We start from the raw sequence: 25192 nt of genomic DNA on the forward strand, positions 1-25192 counted from the left end.
CAGAGAGGTAGATCTGAGTGTCGTCCGCATATAGGTGGTACTGGAAGCCATTGGACTTTATGAGATGTCCTAGGCCAAGGGTATAGATGTAAAAAAGTAGGGGCCCCAGGACAGAGCCTTGAGGGACACAAACAGAGAGGGAGGGATGAGGAGGTGGTGGGGGAGTGGGAAACGCTGAATGTGCGGTCGGAGAGATATGTTCTAAAGTTCTAAAGAGGGCGCTGTCATTCCGGGCTCACCTGCATAGGAGCAATCCAAGCTCCCATCACCATAAAGCCCTGATACATGTAGGTGAAACAGAAAAACCAGAACCCCCGGAACAGCCCAGCCAAACCCAACCGGACCAGAACACCAATCACAACAACCTGACAAAAGCCGGAATTAGGAAGATGGCAGATGAAGGCCAGGAGAGGTATGTCAGTGACTGGAAGAATGATATCATCAGCTCACAGAAACTGACCATGTACCGGAGCCTACAGAGAGACTACAGACTGGCCCCATATCTGGAGAAACTCCCGGACCCCAGAGACCGCCAGATCCTGAGCCGATATAGACTCAGCGCCCACAGTCTGGCCATCGAATGTGGCCGACACAGGCAGAGCTACAAGCCCAGGGAGGAAAGACTGTGCCAACACTGTGATCAGGAGGCCATAGAGGACGAAACCCACTTCCTGCTACACTGCTCCAAATACTCAGCAGTGAGGGACACTCACTTCAGGAGACTCTCACATCTCTTCCCAGACTTCATCACCATGAAGGAGGAAGAGAAAACATATATCTTGCTGGGAGAAGAAGAGAGAGCGGTGGAGATAGCAGCGCGGTATGTGAGCGAATGCCATAGACTGCGAGAAAGAGAACTATGATGCCATGGACTATAGCCCCCAACCTGGATCTGCCCCATCCACCTCCCCTATGCCATGGACTATAGCCCCCACAATGGACCTGCCCCATCCACCTCCCCTATGCCATGGACTATAGCCCCCAACCTGAACCTGCCCCATCCACCTCCCCTATGCCATGGACTATAGCCCCCAACCTGAACCTGCCCCATCCACCTCCCCTATGCCATGGACTATAGCCCCCAACCTGGATCTGCCCCATCCACCTCCCCTATGCCATGGACTATAGCCCCCACAATGGACCTGCCCCATCCACCTCCCCTATGCCATGGACTATAGCCCCCAACCTGAACCTGCCCCATCCACCTACCCTATGCCATGGACTATAGCCCCCAACCTGAACCTGCCCCATCCACCTCCCCTATGCCATGGACTATAGCCCCCAACCTGGATCTGCCCCATCCACCTCCCCTATGCCATGGACTATAGCCCCCACCCTGGATCTGCCCCATCCACCTCCCCTATGCCATGGACTATAGCCCCCAACCTGGATCTGCCCCATCCACCTCCCCCCACAGCTCCTACCCAACATCCCCTCAGTCCCTATCCCTATTGCCTCTATACACTTGCTTTGGCAAAACTGATGTGTATTTGGTCCTGCCAATAAAGCTTCTTTGAATCTTTGAATCTTGAATCTTGATATGAGGCAATCCAGGACAGGGCAAGGTCTTTGATGCCAAGGGAAGAAAGAATCTGTAGCAGTAGGCAGTGATCGACTGTGTCGAAGGCAGAGGACAGGTCGAGAAGGAGGATGGAGAAATGTCTGTTAGCTTTGGCTGTGAGTAAGTCATTAGTAATTTTTGTCAGGGCAGTTTCGGTGGAGTGGTGGGGGCGGAAGCCAGATTGGAGGTTGTCAAGGAGAGAGTTAGATGAGAGGTGGGAGGAAGGTTGACCATGGACGTGCTGCTCAAGGAGTTTTGAAGCAAACGGGAGCAGTGATATGGGGCGGTAGCTGGGCATAGCAGTTGGGTCAAGGTTAGTTTTTTTGAGGATGGGTGTGATGGTGGCATGTTTGAAGGCAGAAGGGAAGGTACCAGAAGACAGCGATAGGTTGAAGAGATGGGTTAGGGCTGGAATGCGCATGTTAGTGAGTTTGGGGAGCAGGTGGGAAGGGATGGGGTCAAGTGCACAGGTAGTGAGGTGTGATTCGGAAAGGAGGTGAGTAAGTTCTCCTTCAGTGATGATGGAGAGTGAGATTATTAGGGAAGCGCAGAGGTCTGGCATATCGAGTGGTTGGGGTGGTGGAACAGTTAGGGTTTGCCTTGTTTGATCGATCTTGTTTTTGAAGTAGGTGGTAAAGTCCTCGGAGGAGATGTGGGGAGTTGGAGGTGGCAGTGGTGGGCGGAGGAGGGAGTTAAATGTGCTGAACAGTTGTTTTGGGTTGTAGGATAATGAAGATATAAGGTTAGTGAAATAGGTCTGTTTAGCGGAGGTGAGGGCTAATTTGAAGGCAAGTGTAGCTTGTTTGAAAGCAGTGAAGTCGTCTGGCAGGCGTGTTTTCTTCCAATGCTGCTCCGCGACCCTGGATGCTTGTCGAAGTTTTTTGGTGAGACTGTTGTGCCAGGGTTGCCTATTGGTTCGTCGCACTTTGCCATGTGTGAGAGGGGCGACTGAGTCTATGGCTGATGTGAGGGTGGCGTTATAGAAAGCGGTGGCACTGTCCGTGTCGTGGAGTGAAGATATGGAGGACAGGGGTAGGAGAGAGTCTGAGAGTCTGTGAATGTCTAGGTGTGCAAGGTTTCTGCGGGGGTGTGCACTGATGCAGTAATTGATGCAAAAGGACCAAGTACTGAGTGCATTTACTGAACAGACATTTTAGTAGGACGACATTTCAGATTTTACAATCATTTTTCAAGCTGGTGTTATAAAGTATTCTAATTTACTGAGATAATGATTTTTGGGTTTTCATTGGCTGTAAGCCATAATCATCAACATTAACAGAAAGTAACACATGAAATAGATCACTCTGTGTGTAATGACTCCATAGAATATAGGAGATTCATGTTTTGTATTGAAGAACTGAAATAAATTATCTTTTTGATGATATTCTAAGCGCGCGTGCGTGAGTGTGTGTGTACATAGACACCTCGCCAGACAGGATGAATCCAGACACCCTGGATGGACCCAGAGCACTGACCTGACTGTCTCCTGCACACGGAGCACTGACCTGACTGTCTCCTGCACAAGGAGCACTGACCTGACTGTCTCCTGCACAAGGAGCACTGACCTGACTGTCTCCTGCACAAGGAGCACTGACCTGACTGTCTCCTGCACACAGAGCACTGACCTGACTGTCTCCTGCACACGGAGCACTGACCTGACTGTCTCCTGCACACAGAGCACTGACCTGACTGTCTCCTGCACACAGAGCACTGACCTGACTGTCTCCTGCACACGGAGCACTGACCGGACTGTCTCCTGCACACGGAGCACTGACCTGACTGTATCCTGCACACGGAGCACTGACCTGACTGTCTCCTACACACGGAGCACTGACCTGACTGTATCCTGCACACGGAGCACTGACCTGACTGTATCCTGCACACGGAGCACTGACCTGACTGTCTCCTGCACACAGAGCACTGACCTGACTGTCTCCTGCACACAAAGCACTGACCTGACTGTCTCCTGCACACGGAGCACTGACCTGACTGTATCCTGCACACGGAGCACTGACCTGACTGTCTCCTGCACACGGAGCACTGACCTGACTGTCTCCTGCACACGGAGCACTGACCTGACTGTCTCCTGCACACGGAGCACTGACCTGACTGTCTCCTGCACACGGAGCACTGACCTGACTGTCTCCTGCACACGGAGCACTGACCTGACTGTCTCCTGCACACGGAGCACTGACCTGACTGTCTCCTGCACACGGAGCACTGACCTGACTGTCTCCTGCACACGGAGCACTGACCTGACTGTCTCCTGCACACGGAGCACTGACCTGACTGTCTCCTGCACACGGAGCACTGACCTGACTGTCTCCTGCACACGGAGCACTGACCTGACTGTCTCCTGCACACGGAGCACTGACCTGACTGTCTCCTGCACACGGAGCACTGACCTGACTGTCTCCTGCACACGGAGCACTGACCTGACTGTCTCCTGCACACGGAGCACTGACCTGACTGTCTCCTGCACACGGAGCACTGACCTGACTGTCTCCTGCACACAGAGCACTGACCTGACTGTCTCCTGCACACAGAGCACTGACCTGACTGTCTCCTGCACACGGAGCACTGACCTGACTGTCTCCTGCACACGGAGCACTGACCTGACTGTCTCCTGCACACGGAGCACTGACCTGACTGTCTCCTGCACACGGAGCACTGACCTGACTGTCTCCTGCACACGGAGCACTGACCTGACTGTCTCCTGCACACGGAGCACTGACCTGACTGTCTCCTGCACACAGAGCACTGACCTGACTGTCTCCTGCACACAGAGCACTGACCTGACTGTCTCCTGCACACGGAGCACTGACCTGACTGTCTCCTGCACACAGAGCACTGACCTGACTGTCTCCTGCACACAGAGCACTGACCTGACTGTCTCCTGCACACAGAGCACTGACCTGACTGTCTCCTGCACACAGAGCACTGACCTGACTGTCTCCTGCACACGGAGCACTGACCTGACTGTCTCCTGCACACGGAGCACTGACCTGACTGTCTCCTGCACACGGAGCACTGACCTGACTGTCTCCTGCACACAGAGCACTGACCTGACTGTCTCCTGCACACGGAGCACTGACCTGACTGTCTCCTGCACACGGAGCACTGACCTGACTGTCTCCTGCACACAGAGCACTGACCTGACTGTCTCCTGCACACGGAGCACTGACCTGACTGTCTCCTGCACACGGAGCACTGACCTGACTGTCTCCTGCACACAGAGCACTGACCTGACTGTCTCCTGCACACGGAGCACTGACCTGACTGTCTCCTGCACACGGAGCACTGACCTGACTGTCTCCTGCACACGGAGCACTGACCTGACTGTCTCCTGCACACGGAGCACTGACCTGACTGTCTCCTGCACACGGAGCACTGACCTGACTGTCTCCTGCACACGGAGCACTGACCTGACTGTCTCCTGCACACGGAGCACTGACCTGACTGTCTCCTGCACACGGAGCACTGACCTGACTGTATCCTGCACACGGAGCACTAACCTGACTGTCTCCTGCACACAGAGCACTGACCTGACTGTCTCCTGCACACGGAGCACTGACCTGACTGTATCCTGCACACGGAGCACTAACCTGACTGTCTCCTGCACACAGAGCACTAACCTGACTGTCTCCTGCACACGGAGCACTGACCTGACTGTCTCCTGCACACGGAGCACTGACCTGACTGTATCCTGCACACGGAGCACTGACCTGACTGTATCCTGCACACGGAGCACTGACCTGACTGTCTCCTGCACACAGAGCACTGACCTGACTGTCTCCTGCACACGGAGCACTGACCTGACTGTCTCCTGCACACAGAGCACTGACCTGACTGTCTCCTGCACACGGAGCACTGACCTGACTGTCTCCTGCACACGGAGCACTGACCTGACTGTCTCCTGCACACGGAGCACTGACCTGACTGTCTCCTGCACACGGAGCACTGACCTGACTGTCTCCTGCACACGGAGCACTGACCTGACTGTCTCCTGCACACGGAGCACTGACCTGACTGTCTCCTGCACACGGAGCACTGACCTGACTGTCTCCTGCACACGGAGCACTGACCTGACTGTATCCTGCACACGGAGCACTGGCCTGACTGTATCCTGCACACGGAGCCCTGACCTGACTGTATCCTGCACACGGAGCACTGACCTGACTGTATCCTGCACACGGAGCACTGACCTGACTGTATCCTGCACACAGAGCACTGACCTGACTGTATCCTGCACACAGAGCACTGACCTGACTGTATCCTGCACACGGAGCACTGACCTGACTGTCTCCTGCACACAGAGCACTGACCTGACTGTATCCTGCACACAGAGCACTGACCTGACTGTATCCTGCACACGGAGCACTGACCTGACTGTCTCCTGCACACAGAGCACTGACCTGACTGTCTCCTGCACACGGAGCACTGACCTGACTGTCGCCTGCACATGGAGCCCTGACCTGACTGTCTCCTGCACACGGAGCACTGACCTGACTGTCTCCTGCACACAGAGCACTGACCTGACTGTCTCCTGCGCGGGGTCCGCACTGTGGTCCGACGGTGGGCTGGTGCTGTCCGGAGCTCATATCCGCCATGCGACGCTCCATCTGCTCCAGACGCTCCAGTATTGACATCCTGAATTGATTGTCTGCAGGAGAGGAGAGGTCCATGAGTGGCAGAGGATGTGCGGTGTACCGGTATGTGCCCACTGCCAACCTATGCCACATAGTACCTAACCACAGCCCATTACCACCTTGTGCCACTCGCTGCCCACTCTGCGCCCACGGAGACCCTGGCACCTGGTAGTGGCCTCACCGCACATCATTCCACTCATTCACATTACAACCCCCAGAAAACACGAGGCCGGAGTTGTGGAAGCCGCTGTCCCTCCCCTACCTTCATGTCATGCACACCAGAGGTATGATCCTTCCCAGCATCCTCAGGGGCAGCCCCCGGGATCCCCCCGTCCGGCAGGGTCCTGTGAAGTTGGCGGCAGGGAATCACCCTGAGACTGAGATTTCCTGTCGTCCTGTGATGAGCGGTGTCAGCCCTCTCTGTCCTATAATCCTCACCCTACTAAAATAGACATCCCCCTCCCTTTCTAGCTCATTAAAAGGGAAGGAAAATCCGACTCAGCCCATGGAATATTTCTCAATAAGCACTGGGATTGACTGGGCAGCCTAACACCTAGGTGCCACCATGGAAGGCTCCTAAGGGCAGCCTGGGCACAAACTACTGGGAAACGCAAAATAGAGATGACCTACACCATAACCTGGAAGATACAACATGACCTGGGATCTATGCTGTGTACAGAATACAGGCAGATAACAGTCGTACTGCACATTTACCTGGGATTATACCTCAGATATATACATTATACAAGCGGACAACACAGTCGTACTACACTGTTATATTGTAACAAATCTGTATACAGTGAGCAACAGTCATACTACACTGTTACATTGTAACAAGTCTGTACACAGTAAGCAATAGTCATTCTACACTGTTACATTGTAACAAATCTGTATACAGTGAGCAATAGTCATACTACACTGTTACATTGTAACAAATCTGTATACAGTGAACAGCAGTCATACTACACTGTTATATTGTAACAAATCTGTATACAGTGAGCAACAGTCGTACTACACTGTTACATTGGAACAAGTCTGTATACAGTGAACAAATGGACAACACACTTGTACTACAGTGTTACATTGTAAGAAATCTGTATACAGTGAACAACAGTCATACTACACTGTTACATTGTAACAAGTCTGTACACAGTAAGCAATAGTCATTCTACACTGTTACATTGTAACAAATCTGTATACAGTGAGCAACAGTCATACTACACTGTTACATTGTAACAAATCTGTATACAGTGAGCAACAGTCATACTACACTGTTATATTGTAACAAATCTGTATACAGTGAACAGCAGTCATACTACACTGTTATATTGTAACAAATCTGTATACAGTGAACAAATGGACAACACACTTGTACTACAGTGTTACATTGTAAGAAATCTGTATACAGTGAACAACAGTCATACTACACTGTTACATTGTAACAAATCTGTATACAGTGAACAGCAGTCGTACTACACTGTTACATTGGAACAAGTCTGTATACAGTGAACAGCAGTCATACTACACTGTTACATTGTAACAAGTCTGTATACAGTGAACAGCAGTCATACTACACTGTTACATTGTAACAAATCTGTATACAGTGAGCAACAGTCATACTACACTGTTACATTGTAACAAGTCTGTATACAGTGAACAACAGTCATACTACACTGTTACATTGTAACAAATCTGTATACAGTGAGCAACAGTCATACTACACTGTTATATTGTAACAAATCTGTATACAGTGAACAGCAGTCATACTACACTGTTATATTGTAACAAATCTGTATACAGTGAGCAACAGTCATACTACACTGTTATATTGTAACAAATCTGTATACAGTGAACAGCAGTCATACTACACTGTTATATTGTAACAAATCTGTATACAGTGAGCAACAGTCATACTACACTGTTACATTGGAACAAGTCTGTATACAGTGAACAGCAGTCATACTACACTGTTACATTGGAACAAGTCTGTATACAGTGAACAGCAGTCATACTACAGTTATATTGTAACAAATCTGTATACAGTGAACAGCAGTCATACTACAGTTACATTGGAACAAGTCTGTATACAGTGAACAGCAGTCATACTACACTGTTACATTGTAACAAATCTGTATACAGTGAGCAACAGTCATACTACACTGTTACATTGGAACAAGTCTGTATACAGTGAACAGCAGTCATACTACAGTTACATTGTAACAAATCTGTATACAGTGAGCAACAGTCATACTACACTGTTATATTGTAACAAATCTGTATACAGTGAACAGCAGTCATACTACACTGTTATATTGTAACAAATCTGTATACAGTGAGCAACAGTCATACTACACTGTTATATTGTAACAAATCTGTATACAGTGAACAGCAGTCATACTACACTGTTACATTGTAACAAATCTGTATACAGTGAGCAACAGTCATACTACACTGTTACATTGGAACAAGTCTGTATACAGTGAACAGCAGTCATACTACAGTTATATTGTAACAAATCTGTATACAGTGAACAGCAGTCATACTACAGTTACATTGGAACAAGTCTGTATACAGTGAACAGCAGTCATACTACACTGTTACATTGTAACAAATCTGTATACAGTGAACAGCAGTCATACTACACTAAAAGAAGGAAACACACAAGCGCTAATATCAAACCCCAAGGTCCCTAGCAGCTGGAGTCAGGGCAGGTAAGTGCCAATCCTGCTATAGAAATATGCACAATGAAAGTTACAGCTGAACCGCGCATAAAGGGACCAAAACCACATAAAAAATGAATAAAGCAAATAAGCAAACACTAGTACAGCCACTAAAACTAATATCCAGAGGGCTACTAGGGGCTGGACAGAACCACCCAAGGTGCGGATAGGGCCGCGAAAATGGAACCAGGACAGCTGTGCAGGAATGACTAAATACCTACACTGATAGTGCAGTCGGCCCCTTACCAGATATAAAGTATAGGATGGTAAATGTAAAAATATAAAATGGGAACATACATATGTGGAGCTGGCGGACTTACCGGAACATGGATGCCGCAGCGGCAGCAGAATGGGCAAGCATGTAGTTCTACGGTGAGAAGCCCAGAACCTCGTGGATAGAATACCGTGCCGGCCAGCAAATCTGGAGGGGCTGCGGCGCTGAGCTGCACCGAGAGGAGGATCAATGAATGGATGCACGTGGGCGCTGTACCGGGAAGCCCTGAGGCGGGAAAGGGCTGAACGCGCAGGCGAACCTGCAGGGGAGCGGGCACAGAATCGCTGTGGGGTCGCTACGTAGAGCCAGGGAATGCCCCGGCCGGTGGCGTCCCTGGATACGAGCAGGGGGAAGATGGCCGACAGAAGACTCAGCGTGTGACGTCACAGCTACGGAGCGGTACTGGGACCAGAATTAACCAATGCGTTTCGGAGGCACTACGTCCTCCTTCGTCAGGGTTACCGGTCCCTGGATGCTCAGATGGTTTATGAAGGAGCCCTGTGGACCAACCCCCCAGAAACGAGCCGCCCCCATCCCAATAATATGGACTGCCCATATAGGGAAGCGGTGGCAGAATATGAAAGTATAGCGCCTAACGTCCCCCACTTAACCCCCTTAACCAAAAGGGACCAGACCACCCCCCTGAAGATAACACAAAAGGGGATAATAGATAGTGAATAAAAAAAAAAAAAAAAAAAGGAAAAAATTTTTTGTAAAAATATTAATAAAAAATATGGGCAGTCCATATTATTGGGATGGGGGCGGCTCGTTTCTGGGGGGTTGGTCCACAGGGCTCCTTCATAAACCATCTGAGCATTCAGGGACCGGTAACCCTGACGAAGGAGGACGTAGTGCCTCCGAAACGCGTTGGTTAATTCTGGTCCCAGTACCGCTCCGTAGCTGTGACGTCACACGCTGAGTCTTCTGTCGGCCATCTTCCCCCTGCTCGTATCCAGGGACGCCACCGGCCGGGGCATTCCCTGGCTCTACGTAGCGACCACACAGCGATTCTGTGCCCGCTCCCCTGCAGGTTCGCCTGCGCGTTCAGCCCTTTCCCGCCTCAGGGCTTCCCGGTACAGCGCCCACGTGCATCCATTCATTGATCCTCCTCTCGGTGCAGCTCAGCGCCGCAGCCCCTCCAGATTTGCTGGCCGGCACGGTATTCTATCCACGAGGTTCTGGGCTTCTCACCGTAGAACTACATGCTTGCCCATTCTGCTGCCGCTGCGGCATCCATGTTCCGGTAAGTCCGCCAGCTCCACATATGTATGTTCCCATTTTATATTTTTACATTTACCATCCTATACTTTATATCTGGTAAGGGGCCGACTGCACTATCAGTGTAGGTATTTAGTCATTCCTGCACATCTGTCCTGGTTCCATTTTCGCGGCCCTATCCGCACCTTGGGTGGTTCTGTCCAGCCCCTAGTAGCCCTCTGGATATTAGTTTTAGTGGCTGTACTAGTGTTTGCTTATTTGCTTTATTCATTTTTTATGTGGTTTTGGTCCCTTTATGCGCGGTTCAGCTGTAACTTTCATAGTCATACTACACTGTTACATTGTAACAAGTCTGTACACAGTAAGCAATAGTCATTCTACACTGTTACATTGTAACAAATCTGTATACAGTGAGCAACAGTCATACTACACTGTTACATTGTAACAAATCTGTATACAGTGAACAGCAGTCATACTACACTGTTATATTGTAACAAATCTGTATACAGTGAGCAACAGTCGTACTACACTGTTACATTGGAACAAGTCTGTATACAGTGAACAAATGGACAACACACTTGTACTACAGTGTTACATTGTAAGAAATCTGTATACAGTGAACAACAGTCATACTACACTGTTACATTGTAACAAATCTGTATACAGTGAACAGCAGTCGTACTACACTGTTACATTGGAACAAGTCTATATGCAGTGTACAAATGGACAACACACTTGTACTACAGTGTTACATTGTAACAAATCTGTATACAGTGAACAGAAGTCATACTACACTGTTTCATTGTAAGAAATCTGTATACAGTGAACAACAGTCATATTACACTGTTACATTGTAACAAATCTGTATACAGTGCACAGCAGTCATACTAAACTGTTACATTGTAACAAATCTGTATACAGTGCACAGCAGTCATACTACACTGTTACATTGGAACAAGTCTGTATACAGTGAGCAACAGTCATACTACACTGTTACATTGTAACAAATCTGTATACAGTGAACAGCAGTCATACTACACTGTTACATTGTAGGAAATCTGTATACAGTGAACAGCAGTCATACTACACTGTTACATTGTAAGAAATCTGTATACAGTGAGCAACAGTCATACTACACTGTTACATTGTAACAAATCTGTATACAGTGAACAGCAGTCATACTACACTGTTACATTGTAACAAATCTGTATACAGTGAACAACAGTCATACTACACTGTTACATTGTAACAAGTCTGTATATAGTGAACAGCAGTCATACTACAGTTACATTGGAACAAGTCTGTATACAGTGAACAGCAGTCATACTACACTGTTACATTGTAACAAATCTGTATACAGTGAACAACAGTCATACTACACTGTTACATTGTAACAAGTCTGTATACAGTGAACAGCAGTCATACTACACTGTCACATTGGAACAAATCTGTATACAGTGCACAACAGTCATACTACACTGTTACATTGTAACAAATCTGTATACAGTGAACAACAGTCATACTACACTGTTACATTGGAACAAGTCTGTATACAGTGAACAGCAGTCATACTACACTGTTACATTGTAAGAAATCTGTATACAGTGAACAGCAGTCATACTACACTGTTACATTGGAACAAGTCTGTATACAGTGAGCAACAGTCATACTACACTGTTATATTGTAAGAAATCTGTATACAGTGAACAACAGTCATACTACAGTTACATTGGAACAAGTCTGTATACAGTGAACAGCATTCATACTACACTGTTACATTGTAAGAAATCTGTATACAGTGAACAACAGTCATACTACAGTTACATTGTAACAAATCTGTATACAGTGAACAGCAGTCATGCTACACTGATACATTGTAACAAATCTGTATACAGTGAACAACAGTCATACTACACTGTTATATTGTAAGAAATCTGTATACAGTGAACAAGTCATACTACAGTTACATTGGAACAAGTCTGTATACAGTGAACAGCAGTCATACTACACTGTTACATTGTAACAAATCTGTATACAGTGCACAGCAGTCATACTACACTGTTACATTGTAACAAATCTGTATACAGTGAACAACAGTCATACTACACTGTTACATTGTAACAAATCTGTATACAGTGAACAGCAGTCATACTACACTGTTACATTGTAACAAATCTGTATACAGTGAGCAACAGTCGTACTACAGTTACATTGTAACAAATCTGTATACAGTGAACAGCAGTCATACTACACTGTTACATTGTAACAAATCTGTATACAGTGAGCAACAGTCATACTACAGTTACATTGGAACAAGTCTGTATACAGTGAACAGCAGTCATACTACACTGTTACATTGTAACAAATCTGTATACAGTGAACAGCAGTCATACTACACTGTTACATTGGAACAAGTCTGTATACAGTGAACAACAGTCATACTACAGTTACATTGGAACAAGTCTGTATATCGTGTACAGCAAAGTGATACTACAGTTACTTTGGAACAAGTCTGTATATAGTGTAGAACTGGACATCACAGTCGTACTACACTGTTACATTGAATAGGTACTGTATGTAGTGTACAAGCTGACTGTCACACTACACACTACCTTGGATTAATGCTGTATATATTACACAGGCCGGGCAGCACAGTCATACTAAACTGTTACCTGAGACCAATGCTGTATACACTGTACAAGTAAAAAATTTAAAGGTTTTTTCTACAAATAAAGTATGACTTTAATAAATCTTGGAAGAAAAGTAAATTCCACAATTGTATGTGATAAATAAAATGTTCCTGTGCTGAGATAATCTCATAAATATGCCCCTGCTGTGTACTGTGTAATGGTTGTGTCTGACTGTACAGGGACATGGTCTGATCATACCACATCTCCTTGGTGGGGGGAAGCAAAAGAGAGTATACAGACAGGACAGAATGGGATCACAGCTGACTTTTTCTGAGCTAAAATATTTTGCTGCCTGTTTTTAAGCAATGTTTTACCTAAAAGAAAAAATCACTTGTGATCCCGTGCTGTCCTGTCTGTATACTCTTTTTTGCTTCCTCCACCTCCCAGCAGCTGTGGTGCGATCAGGATATCAGCACATTTATAAGATTATCTCGGCACAGGAACATTTTTTTTGTAAACACATCCAAATGTGGAATTTAATATTATTCAAAGATCTATTGATTAAAATATTCTTTGTTAGTGGGAAATCGCACAAATGTCTGTACAACCGAAGACACTCGGATGCGCAATGATCAGGCCGGAAATTCCTACAAAACTAACCTGGGCACACGCAAGTCCAAACACACCCCTTATATCAGCTACATCACTACGGTGGCAATCGGAAAAAAAAAAAGTCTATAAAAAAAAAAAGTCTAAACACCCCTGCTGCCAGATTTCTGTCATGTAAAAATAATCATCCCGACGAGAATCATTTCAAAACTTTTTCTGCCATTAATGTCGCCCATAATCTGTGCAAATCCAGAGAGAAACAAACTGAAATCTTCATGTGAAAACCCCCCCCCAAAAAACAAAAACAATGTAGTTGCATAAATCTGTGCACCCTTACACTAATACTTTGTTGCGGTCCCTGTGAATTTCTGGCACCGTTCAGTCTTTTTGGGTCGGGGTCCATCAGCGCGGCACATCTAGAGTTGGTGATCTTTGCCGGCTCCACATCTTGTCAGATTGTGGGGGCATCTCCTATGTACAGCGCCCTCTTCAGGTCACCACAGATTGCCCCTTGGGTTCAGTTCTGGGCTTAGCCGTTCCAGAACTTCGATTTTCTTCTGGTGAAGCCGTTCATTTGCCGACTTGGAGGTCACTACTTGGAAGGTTCTGATGTAAAATTATCTGATATTGGTTCTGTTCATAATTTCCTTCCCCCTAGCCTAAAGCCCTGGTTCCAGCTGTAGAAAACCAGCTCCAAAGCACATTAGTGCCTCCACCATGCCGCACTATGTGGATGGGGATCTTCTGGTGATTAGTAGTCGACTTTGCACCTTCTGGAATTATGACCAAAAAGTTCCCCCTCGGTCTCATCAGACAGAACACATTTCCTGCTTCTGGCCACCGTGTTGGAGGTTCTGGCAGAACATCGCCGAGCCTGGATGCTTTTCTTTGTAAGAAAATGCTTCGGTCTTTACCAAGACCCCACAGGCCAGTATATGAAGAATAAGGGAGATTGTGTTCACATGCAGGACGCAACCAGGACTGACCAGAAATTCCTGCAGCTCCTTTAATGTTGCGGTTGACTTCTTGGCAGCCTTCTCATCTTTTAGACAACTTTCGAGAGGTGTTCAGCTCTAGCTAATTCTTGATGACACCTCCACAGTGTCCATGGTAGATCTAATGCCTAGCAAACGTTTTTTCTCCCTTATCCTGATGGTTCAGTTTCCACAGTGCGATCCTTTGCTGTGTTGTCAGCTGTTTACACAGCAGAAATTGTCAGGAAAATCCTCCAAGAACAGTGACAACGTTCTCTGGGGTTTATAAGAATAGCGGTAAATGACAGCTGACGAGCGAGGACTACTATGTAACATGGCTAATTCTGAACACAACACAAAATAAAATAAGGTGTCAACACTTATGCAATCACATTATTTAAATATTCTTATTTTTTATTCCCCCCCCCCCCCCCCAATGGATTTGTACAGATTACGGGCGACATTAAAAGGTGGAAAAAGTTCTAAAATTATTCTTCTTTATAGGACTTTTGTACATAAACAAAAGCTTGGCATTTTACCAGAGGTGTGTAGACTTTTCATATCCACAATAGTATGCCATCTGTGTATCCTACAGAAGTAGCCAGAACCTCAACAGACGGGGACGGTTTTACTTGGACGTCCAGTAATTAGACCAAGCCGATTATCACAGGCAAGCTGCAGTCTGGCCGGAGGGACTGCCCAGCGACTGTACGTACGTGCATCACTACAGCATTCAGATCACAATATTATTCCACACAACACAAACCTATATGAAGTGAGTCACACCAACAATAAAAATCTGCATCTACATAAACACAAGCGAACTACAGAGTCACCGGGACGCACCACAATTATGTTCCACAATCCAGAACACAATAAATTAAGCCCGATACCTGGATACAGTACAATCACGCCGTAACCACTTCCACAACCAAGCAAAAAAAAAAAAACCATCGGCATCACCTGGATACCAAATGAAAACCAAATTACTGTAATGGCAAAATACAACAATCGCACCTCACACAATCAGATATACCACACCATCTAGAAATACTGGACTACATTTAACATACAGCCAAACAAGATTACAGTGTAATGTCTGCAGGACACCACCCTCTACAAATCACAACCTAAAGCCAAATGAATCATGTGCACAGAAACAGCACAAAGTACAGCAATCCTCCAGAAACACCAGCAAACAACGTCAATAAATGTCACCATCACACTGCTGCGAGCAAACATCCAGTTACCCTGACGCGTGCCAACATCACAGTCTTCCGGGAGCCAACTAAATAAATTACACCAGGGACCATCATCACTATTACTTACCAGTCACTTATCCAAACTACACCACTACCTGCCAACACCAAGCTTCTAAGCAAACTACCAAAGATCACCAGTTCCTACAAAACTATTCCTCCCAACAAGCAACCAAGCTGCCTACAAGCATAAAAAGTCATCCAGACAACAATCTAATCTACACCAGTACGTGCCAAAAGCACAGTTTTCCAGACATACAACCAAACTTAACCAGTAAAGGCCAACTTCTCACATTTTTTGTATAGAAAACAATCAAAACTACCCCAGTTCCTTCCAAAGACTTCAACACACCCAGTGAAACGACACCAGTAATTGCCAACATCAGCATTCAAAACAGGCTGTTAAACTACACCAGGAAAAGCCACACATCTCAGACATGTTGTCCCCCAATCAAACTACACCAGTGCCTGTTGACACCACAGAGTTGTTGACCCCAGTCAAACTACACAAGTGCCTGTTGACACCACAGACTTGTTGCCCCCAATCAAACTACACCAGTGCCTGTTGACACCACAGACTTGTTGCCCCCAATCAAACTACACCAGTGCCTGTTGACACCACAGACTTGTTGCCTCCAATCAAACTACACCAGTGCCTGTTGACACCACAGACTTGTTGCCCCCAATCAAACTACACCAGTGCCTGTTGACACCACACACTTGTTGACCTCCAATCAAACTACACCAGTGCCTGTTGACACCACAGAGTTGTTGACCTCCAATCAAACTACACCAGTGCCTGTTGACACCAGACTTGTTGCCCCCAATCAAACTACACCAGTGCCTGTTGACACCACAGACTTGTTGACCTCCAATCAAACTACACCAGTGCCTGTTGACACCACAGAGTTGTTGACCCCCAGTCAAACTACACAAGTCCCTGTTGACACCACAGACTTGTTGCCCCCAATCAAACTACACCAGTGCCTGTTGACACCACAGACTTGTTTCCCCCAATCAAACTACACCAGTGCCTGTTGACACCACAGACTTGTTTCCCCCAATCAAACTACACCAGTTCCTGTTGACACCACAGACTTGTTGACCTCCAATCAAACTACACCAGTGCCTGTGGAGACCACAGAGTTGTTGACCCCCAGTCAAACTACACCAGTGCTTGTTGACACCGCAGACTTGTTGCCCCCAATCAAACTACACCAGTGCCTGTGGAGACCACAGAGTTGTTGACCCCCAGTCAAACTACACCAGTGCTTGTTGACACCGCAGACTTGTTGCCCCCAATCAAACTACACCAGTGCCTGTGGAGACCACAGAGTTGTTGACCCCCAGTCAAACTACACCAGTGCCTGTTGACACCACAGAGTTGTTGACCCCAATCAAACTACACCAGTTCCTGTTGACACCAGACTTGTTGGCCCCAAACTACACCAGTTCCTGTTGACACCAGACTTGTTGGCCCCAAACTACACCAGTTCCTGTTGACACCAGACTTGTTGGCCCCCAGTCAAACTACACCAGTGCCTGTTGACACCACAGAGTTGTTGACCCCCAGTCAAACTACACCAGTGCCTGTTGACACCACAGAGTTGTTGGCCCCCAGTCAAACTACTAATCTTCCACACACCCAACGACACACCTGAAATAAACCATAAACTATATTACCTCTTGCAAACAACAGTCTTCCAAACATCCGTCCTATTATGGTACTTGCTAAAAGACAGTCTTTCATGGAAATCATCCAACTTCACACCGACACCTATGAAATCTACACCAGTACCTGCCAACACCAGTGTCTTCCAGACAAACCAGCGAACTATACCAGAAGCTGTCAACATTACAGTTTTTCATACACCCAACCAAATATACAAGTATCTACCAACATTAGTGTTCAACACAATCGGCCATTCAAACTATCAGACTACTCCATTAATTGCCCACAACAGTGTCTTCTAGATACACAACCAGACTACACCAGAACCTGCCAACATCAGCCGTCCGGACACACAACCAAACCACCCCAGTTCCAGTCCACCCTGCACTGAGCGCACCAGTAAATGGATACACCTTGCAATTGTACAAGAATTAGGGCTTTATTTCAGTGGGAGTCAGACATGGCGTCCACCTCCAGACAAGCCGCTAACATCTCTACATCATTATAATGTCGGCAGACACTACTACCAGAGATAGAGGACAGAGGGGTCCACACCGGCGACATGGGGGACGCATGGAACTATCAGGAACACGCATGAAGAAGACACAAATGCAGGGAAGCACCGCAAGGGGTTAAATGTCCTTCTGACCAGCAGTAAATTAGCCGCTAAGGAGCCCAAGCCAGCCCCCTCCTCCCGAAATCTCTCACTCAGGCTTCACCCATCATTTAAGAAGATCAGATTAATAGAGGGGGAGGGCGACAGCGAAGAGGAGGAAGCGACAGCTCACATCCCTGCCTGCATCTACATGTATGACACGCATGTATGACACGCATGTATGAGCCCCGCCCCCTGCAGGGTGATACAGAGAGAGGGGAGATGTGCCCCCCTGCAGGGTAATACACAGAGAGGGGAGATGTGCCCCCCCGGCAGGGTGATATAGAGATAAGGAAGATGTGACCCCGCCCCCTACAGGGTGATACACAGAGAAGGGAGATGTGGCCCCGCACCCCCCGCAGGGTGATATAGAGATAAGGGAGATGTGACCCCGCCCCCTACAGGGTGATACACAGAGAAGGTAGATGTGCCGCAGGGTGATATAGAGATAAGGGGGATGTGACCCGCCCCCTACAGGGTGATAGAGAGAAGGGAGATGTGACCCCGCCCCCTACAGGGTGATACACAAAGAAGGGCGATGTGCCCCCCCGCAGGGTGATATAGAGATAAGGAAGATGTGACCCCGCCCCCTACAGGGTGATACACAGAGAAGGGAGATGTGGACCCGCAACCCCGCAGGGTTATATAGAGAGAAGGGAGATGTGACCCCGCCCCCTGCAGGGTGATACAGAGAGAAGGGAGATGTGACCCCGCCCCCTGCAGGGTGATACAGAGAGAAGGGATATGTGACCCGCCCCCTATAGGGTGATACAGAGAGAAGGGAGATGTGCCCCCCCCCCCCCGCAGGGTGATATAGAGATAAGGGGGATGTGACCCCGCCCCCTACAGGGTGATACACAGAGAAGGGAGATGTGGCCCCGCCACCTACAGGGTGATACAGAGAGAAGGAAGATGTGACCCTGCCCCCTACAGGGTGATACACAGAGAAGGGAGATGTGGCCCTCCCCCCCCCCCCCCCCGCAGGGTGATATAGAGATAAGGAAGATGTGACCCCGCCCCCTACAGGGTGATACACAGAGAAGGGAGATGTGGCCCCGCCCCCCGCAGGGTGATATAGAGAAGGGAGATGTGACCCCGCCCCCTACAGGGTGATACACAGAGAAGGGAGATGTGGCCCCGCCCCCTACAGGGTGATACACAAAGAAGGGAGATGTGCCCCCCCGCAGGGTGATATAGAGATAAGGGAGATGTGACCCCGCCCCCTACAGGGTGATACACAGAGAAGGGAGATGTCCCCCACAGGGTGATACACAGAGAAGGGAGATGTCCCCCACAGGGTGATACACAGAGAAGGGAGATGTGACCCGCCCCCTGCAGGGTGATATAGAGATAAGGAAGATGTGACCCCGCCCCCTACAGGGTGATACACAGAGAAGGGAGATGTGGACCCGCAACCCCGCAGGGTTATATAGAGAGAAGGGAGATGTGACCCCGCCCCCTGCAGGGTGATACAGAGAGAAAGGAGATGTGACCCCGCCCCCTGCAGGGTGATACAGAGAGAAGGGATATGTGACCCGCCCCCTATAGGGTGATACAGAGAGAAGGGAGATGTGCCCCCCCCCCCCCCCGCAGGGTGATATAGAGATAAGGGGGATGTGACCCCGCCCCCTACAGGGTGATACACAGAGAAGGGAGATGTGGCCCCGCCACCTACAGGGTGATACAGAGAGAAGGAAGATGTGACCCTGCCCCCTACAGGGTGATACACAGAGAAGGGAGATGTGGCCCTCCCCCCCTCCCCGCAGGGTGATATAGAGATAAGGAAGATGTGACCCCGCCCCCTACAGGGTGATACACAGAGAAGGGAGATGTGGCCCCGCCCCCCGCAGGGTGATATAGAGAGAAGGGAGATGTGACCCCGCCCCCTACAGGGTGATACACAGAGAAGGGAGATGTGGCCCCGCCCCCTACAGGGTGATACACAAAGAAGGGAGATGTGCCCCCCCCCCCCCCCCGCAGGGTGATATAGAGATAAGGGAGATGTGACCCCGCCCCCTACAGGGTGATACACAGAGAAGGGAGATGTGGCCCCGCCCCCCGCAGGGTGATATAGAGAGAAGGGAGATGTGACCCCGCCCCCTACAGGGTGATACACAGAGAAGGGAGATGTGGCCCCGCCCCCCGCAGGGTGATATAGAGAGAAGGGAGATGTGGCCCCGCCCCCCGCAGGGTGATATAGAGAGAAGGGATATGTGACCCGCCCCCTATAGGGTGATACAGAGAGAAGGGAGATGTGCCCCCCCCCCCCCCCGCAGGGTGATATAGAGATAAGGGGGATGTGACCCCGCCCCCTACAGGGTGATACACAGAGAAGGGAGATGTGGCCCCGCCACCTACAGGGTGATACAGAGAGAAGGAAGATGTGACCCTGCCCCCTACAGGGTGATACACAGAGAAGGGAGATGTGGCCCTCCCCCCCTCCCCGCAGGGTGATATAGAGATAAGGAAGATGTGACCCCGCCCCCTACAGGGTGATACACAGAGAAGGGAGATGTGGCCCCGCCCCCCGCAGGGTGATATAGAGAGAAGGGAGATGTGACCCCGCCCCCTACAGGGTGATACACAGAGAAGGGAGATGTGGCCCCGCCCCCTACAGGGTGATACACAAAGAAGGGAGATGTGCCCCCCCCCCCCCCCCGCAGGGTGATATAGAGATAAGGGAGATGTGACCCCGCCCCCCACAGGGTGATACACAGAGAAGGGAGATGTGACCCGCCCCCTGCAGGGTGATATAGAGATAAGGGAGATGTGACCCGCCCCCATTTCCCCCCCCTCCCCCCGCAGGGTGATATAGAAATAAGGGAGATGTGACCCCACCCCCTACAGGGTGATACAGAGAGAAGGGAGATGTGACCCCGCCCCCTACAGGGTGATACAGAGAGAAGGGAGATGTGACCCCGCCCCCTGCAGGGTGATACAGAGAAGGGAGATGTGACCCCGCCCCCTGTAGGGTGATACAGATAGAAGGGAGCTGTGACCCCGCCCCCTGCAGGGTGATACAGAGAAGGGAGATGTGACCCCGCCCCCTGTAGGGTGATACAGATAGAAGGGAGCTGTGACCCCGCCCCCTGCAGGGTGATACACAGAGAAGGGAGATGTGACCCCGCCCCCTGTAGGGTGATACAGATAGAAGGGAGGTGTGACCCCGCCCCCTGCAGGGTGATACAGAGAGAAGGGAGATGTGACCCCGCCCCCTGTAGGGTGATACAGATAGAAGGGAGGTGTGACCCCGCCCCCTGTAGGGTGATACAGAGAGAAGGGAGATGTGACCCCGCCCCCTACAGGGTGATACAGAGAGAAGGGAGATGTGACCCCGCCCCCTGCAGGGTGATACAGAGAAGGGAGATGTGACCCCGCCCCCTGTAGGGTGATACAGATAGAAGGGAGCTGTGACCCCGCCCCCTGCAGGGTGATACAGAGAAGGGAGATGTGACCCCGCCCCCTGTAGGGTGATACAGATAGAAGGGAGGTGTGACCCCGCCCCCTGCAGGGTGATACACAGAGAAGGGAGATGTGACCCCGCCCCCTGTAGGGTGATACAGATAGAAGGGAGGTGTGACCCCGCCCCCTGCAGGGTGATACAGAGAGAAGGGAGATGTGACCCCGCCCCCTGTAGGGTGATACAGATAGAAGGGAGGTGTGACCCCGCCCCCTGTAGGGTGATACAGAGAGAAGGGAGATGTGACCCCGCCCCCTGCAGGGTGATACAGAGAAGGGAGATGTGACCCCGCCCCCTGTAGGGTGATACAGATAGAAGGGAGCTGTGACCCCGCCCCCTGCAGGGTGATACAGAGAAGGGAGATGTGACCCCGCCCCCTGTAGGGTGATACAGATAGAAGGGAGGTGTGACCCCGCCCCCTGCAGGGTGATACACAGAGAAGGGAGGTGTGACCCCGCCCCCTGCAGGGTGATACAGAGAGAAGGGAGATGTGACCCCGCCCCCTGTAGGGTGATACAGATAGAAGGGAGGTGTGACCCCGCCCCCTGCAGGGTGATACAGAGAGAAGGGAGATGTGACCCCGCCCCCTGTAGGGTGATACAGATAGAAGGGAGGTGTGACCCCGCCCCCTGTAGGGTGATACAGATAGAAGGGAGGTGTGACCCCGCCCCCTGCAGGGTGATACAGAGAAGGGAGATGTGACCCCGCCCCCTGTAGGGTGATACAGATAGAAGGGAGGTGTGACCCCGCCCCCTGCAGGGTGTAGTAAAGTTGTGACACACATATTACACACAGATTACAAGTAAACAGGTACCAATATTGTTAGAAATATATCATGTGTGCATATTTAGGACTAAACAAAAGGGACAACTGTAAACAGAAATCCTAAGGGTATGTGCACACGATGCAGATTTAGTGCAGAACTGCTGCAGATTTTTCTGCAGCAGAAACGCTGCAGAACTGCACTGTGATATACAGTACAATGTAAATCAATGGGAAAAAAAAAAAGCTGTGCACATGGTGCAGAAAAATCTGCGCAGAAACGCTGCAGTTTTCAAAGAAGTGCCTGTCACTTCTTTTGTGCAGTTCTGCAGCGTTTCTGCACCCCTCCATAATAGAAATCTGCAGGTGCGTTTTTCATGCGTTTTTGATGCGTTTTTCATGCGTTTTTTGTGCAGATTTGTGCTAAAAAAAACGCATAAAAAACGCATCAAAAACGCATAAAAAACGCATCAAAAACGCACCTGCAGATTCTGCCAGGAGATGCAGATTTAGTGCAGAACTGCAGCAGATTTTTCTGCACTAAATCTGCATCGTGTGCACATACCCTTAGGGTATGTGCACACGATGCAGATTTAGTGCAGAATTGGTGCAGAACTGCACTGTGATATACAGTACAATGTAAATCAATGAGAAAAGAAAAAAGCTGTGCACATGGTGCAGAAAAATCTGCGCAGAAACGCTGCAGATTTCAAAGAAGTGCACGTCGCTTCTTTTGTGCAGTTCTGCAGCGTTTCTGCGCAGATTTTTCTGCACCATGTGCACAGCTTTTTTCTTTTCTCATTGATTTACATTGTACTGCACAGAAACTGCACAGAAACTGCACAAAAACTGCACAGAAACTGCACAGAAACTGCATAGAAACTGCACAGAAACTGCACAAAAACTGCACAAAAACTGCGCAGAAACTGCACAGAAACTGCACAGAAACTGCACAGAAACTGCACAGAAACTGCACAGAAACTGCACAGAAACTGCACAGAAACTGCACAAAAACTGCACAAAAACTGCACAAAAACTGCACAGAAACTGCACAGAAACTGCATAGAAACTGCGAAGAAACTGCGCAGAAACTGCGCAGAAACTGCATAGAAACTGCACAGAAACTGCACAGAAACTGCATAGAAACTGCATAGAAACTGCATAGAAACTGCATAGAATCTGCACAGAAACTGCATAGAAACTGCACAGAAACTGCACAGAAACTGCACAAAAACTGCATCAAATCTGCAGATGCAGATTTAGTGCAGAAAATTCTGCACCACATTTCCTACGTGTGCACATAGCATACTCCACAAAGAACCACAGTCCATAAATCCCATAAAATATACCTTTATTAAACATACAAAATTTATAAAATTGAACAACGGACAAGATACATCGGGACCAGTGGGGGCAGTGAGAAAACTGTACGGCAGTAAAAAACAGGGCTACAGGGTACTCCCCACCGTGTCAGCACATCATGTCACAAAGTATATACTCCAATGAGTGATGTAAACGAGCACACAATGCAGGGCACTGGTAGTTAACACTAAGGCCAGAGACAATACATCAATAATGAGGTGCAAGTGCACATCTAGCAAAAAGATTTCGCTGCATACCGGCCACAAACCAGCATAAAATAGAGAGGTGTTTACCTGATGTTTGCTGGCCGGTGGGGGACCTGAGCCAACCCCGACGCGCGTTTCGGAGCCTAAACGCGGCTCCTTCCTCAGGGGGTGTCCCCTGTAGGGTGATACAGATAGAATGGAGCTGTGACCCCGCCCCCTGCAGGGTGATACAGAGAAGGGAGATGTGACCCCGCCCCCTGTAGGGTGATACAGATAGAAGGGAGCTGTGACCCCGCCCCCTGCAGGGTGATACAGAGAAGGGAGATGTGACCCCGCCCCCTGTAGGGTGATACAGATAGAAGGGAGGTGTGACCCCGCCCCCTGCAGGGTGATACACAGAGAAGGGAGATGTGACCCCGCCCCCTGTAGGGTGATACAGATAGAAGGGAGGTGTGACCCCGCCCCCTGCAGGGTGATACAGAGAGAAGGGAGATGTGACCCCGCCCCCTGTAGGGTGATACAGATAGAAGGGAGGTGTGACCCCGCCCCCTGCAGGGTGATACAGAGAGAAGGGAGATGTGACCCCGCCCCCTGTAGGGTGATACAGAGAAGGGAGATGTGACCCCGCCCCCTGTAGGGTGATACAGAGAGAAGGGAGATGTGACCCCGCCCCCTGTAGGGTGATACAGAGAAGGGAGATGTGACCCCGCCCCCTGTAGGGTGATACAGATAGAAGGGAGGTGTGACCCCGCCCCCTGCAGGGTGATACAGAGAGAAGGGAGATGTGACCCCGCCCCCTGTAGGGTGATACAGATAGAAGGGAGGTGTGACCCCGCCCCCTGCAGGGTGATACAGAGAGAAGGGAGATGTGACCCCGCCCCCTGTAGGGTGATACAGATAGAAGGGAGGTGTGACCCCGCCCCCTTCAGGGTGATACAGATAGAAGGGAGGTGTGACCCCGCCCCCTGCAGGGTGATACAGAGAGAAGGGAGATGTGACCCCGCCTCCTGTACGGTGATACAGATAGAAGGGAGGTGTGACCCCGCCCCCTGCAGGGTGATACAGATAGAAGGGAGGTGTGACCCCGCCCCCTGCAGGGTGATACAGAGAGAAGGGAGATGTGACCCCGCCCCCTGTAGGGTGATACAAAGGAGGGAGCTGTGAGTGACCACGCCCCCTGG

General features: G+C 49.4%; 1 protein-coding gene across 3 annotated transcripts in view; it reads right to left on the reverse strand.

The window, feature by feature from the left end:
- CAMTA2 (calmodulin binding transcription activator 2) overlaps positions 1-25192 on the reverse strand; it is a 137357-nt gene that overhangs the window by 48771 nt on the left and 63394 nt on the right. For all 3 annotated transcript variants that reach the window (XM_069767517.1, XM_069767515.1, XM_069767516.1), the window contains exon 12: positions 6097-6224. In XM_069767517.1, coding sequence (XP_069623618.1) covers positions 6097-6224 — 128 coding nt within the window. The remainder of the gene's footprint in view (positions 1-6096; positions 6225-25192) is intronic.

Source organism: Ranitomeya imitator, chromosome 4 (assembly GCF_032444005.1).
Source record: "Ranitomeya imitator isolate aRanImi1 chromosome 4, aRanImi1.pri, whole genome shotgun sequence".
Taxonomy (NCBI): domain Eukaryota; kingdom Metazoa; phylum Chordata; class Amphibia; order Anura; family Dendrobatidae; genus Ranitomeya; species Ranitomeya imitator.